At 47.5% G+C, this 2,211-nt stretch overlaps 1 protein-coding gene across 1 annotated transcript; it reads right to left on the reverse strand.

The window, feature by feature from the left end:
• Positions 1-528: 528 nt before the first annotated feature.
• LOC108389169 (olfactory receptor 52L1-like) lies at positions 529-1,470 on the reverse strand. Its single transcript, XM_036996490.2, has one exon. The coding sequence runs from the start codon at positions 1,468-1,470 to the stop codon at positions 529-531; it is 942 nt and encodes a 313-aa protein (XP_036852385.2).
• Between the last annotated feature and the right edge of the window lie 741 nt (positions 1,471-2,211).

The raw sequence follows: 2,211 nt of genomic DNA on the forward strand, positions 1-2,211 counted from the left end.
GATGATAGATAAATGAGTACTACCCAGGTTGCAATGACAGGTACTTTCATACACTGTGGACATCTCAAATGCTTTGAGAGAGACCCTGCTGCTACACGGGAGCCTGTGACATAGTGCTCTCAGTGCTTACTTAAAAACTTTAAAAACACTCTAAAACTAAAACCAGGCAGAGGCTTGGCCTTCACATTCCCATTGCAGATGATGTTAGAGGGTCAGTGGATAAACAACAAAGATGACATACCTAGAGCTATCATCTTTTTGCCCTACACTCAAATCCCTCCATGACAAGGAAGACAGAAATGTTGGGATCACGAGCAAAAAGCTGGGGAAAATATTCACAAACCATCCCGTCCAGGTACAACCCAATCACTGTGGAGCCACGTGCCTGTGAGTGTCCTCTGCCATGATGAGGAAGACTTCTCTCTGCAAAATGGCCTCTACCAGACAGCCCGACCACCCTTGAGCTCCTGGCAGTGTCTCCGGCAGGAGCCTCTGAAGAAGATATTCGGGATGTGCTCAGACCTACCCTTATATGTAGAACACCCTGAGTACTCGCTGACGGATCTGACGAGTCTTCGCGCCGTAGATGAGAGGATTGAGAGCTGGTGGCACAAGGAGGTAGAGTGTCGCCAGAAGAACATGGACGTGAGGGGGAACATGGTGGCCAAAGCGGTGAGTGAGGAAAGAAAACATTCCAGGAACATAGAAGACCAGGATGACACAAATATGAGACCCACACGTGCTAAAGGCCTTGAGTCGGGCCTCACCCCCTGGTAGCCTCAGCACTGCCTGGAGGATGACGGCATAGGACACGCCAATGGCCAGGACATCCAGCCCAACCACCAGCAGGGCCACTACTAACCCATAGGCTCGGTTCACTGTGGTTGCAGAGCAGGCAAGTTTCACGACAGCCATGTGCTCACAATAGGCATGGCCTATGACGGTGGTTCTGCAGAAGGTAAGTCTCCGCAACAGGACAGGGAAGGGGAGAAGGAGCAGGAAGCCCCGTACCAGCACTGCCGCTCCAGTGCGCCCTATGATCCCTGCGTGCAGGATGGTGGAATGGCGCAGAGGGTGACAGATGGCCACGTAGCGATCCAGAGCCATGGCCACGAGAACACCTGACTCCATGGAGGAGAATGCATGGATAAAGAACATCTGGATCAGGCAGACAGTGTACCCCATCTCGTGGGCATGAACCAGGAGCACTGCCAGTGTTCTGGGTGCAGTGGAGGAGGCCAGGACCAAGTCAATGCCAGAGAGCATGGCCAGGAATAGGTACATAGGCTGATGCAAGGATTGCTCAGTACAGATGACCAACAGGATGGTGACATTGCCCCCGAGGGCAAGGAGGTAAAGGACACACAGCGGCAATGCTATCCAGTGCTGGCTTTCCTCTAAACCTGGGATGCCGACCAGGAAAAAAGAGGGCTGGTGTAGCAGCCAGCTGCAATTACTAAAGGCAATCATCAGTGGCTTACACAAGGAAGAGAGAAAAGAAACCTAAATTGTATTTCTGCATTCCTGATGCCTCATCACATTGTCCAGATCTGGCTACAGTCTTCACAAGAAGAAAAAGGTCTAAACTGCAAAGGAAGGAAAGAAAATTAGATACAGGCAAGAAAATCTCCTTTTCTTGAAATAATTCTTTTAAAGATGAGACATTCTTATGTCTGTATTACTAGGTCTGGTTTCATTTAGAGAGAAGAGTAAACATATGCTGCTTTTAGAGAGATGTTTAAACTCTACCATTCAATTACTTCTAATTTGGAACGTCAACCCAAAAGGATTCTCCGTGTCACACCTTGGCCTTAGTGAGTGCTGACATACTCTGTTCTCAGATCAGCCTCCTTCAGGTTCCATAACTGGCACTCTAGAGCTGTTCCTCTCATTCCCTCTTCTGACCTGTCTGCAACTACTTATCCATTATGTGCTATTGAACCCCGGGTTCCATCCTCTCCTCTCTTTCCTGTTCCGTACATTGTCTATGGTTGAGCTCATTCATTTACATGGCTTTAACCATTTATAAACTTTAATTTCTTCCAGATCTATGTTTATAAGTAAAACAGCTTTCTGAACACAAATCCATTTTTCCATTTGCTACATGAATTTGTATACCAAACACTCAACACATCCAAGATTGTATTAACTCACCTATTCTTCCCCAATCACCTCTACCTCTTTTTTGTCTATACTCTTGTGAATTACATC

The sequence above is a fragment of the Manis javanica genome, chromosome 11 (genome assembly GCF_040802235.1).
Source record: "Manis javanica isolate MJ-LG chromosome 11, MJ_LKY, whole genome shotgun sequence".
Lineage (NCBI taxonomy): Eukaryota > Metazoa > Chordata > Mammalia > Pholidota > Manidae > Manis > Manis javanica.

Excerpts from the sequence above, each read along its gene's own strand:
- LOC108389169 (XM_036996490.2), bottom strand. The coding sequence starts at position 1,470 with ATGATTGCCTTTAGTAATTGCAGCTGGCTGCTACACCAGCCCTCTTTT.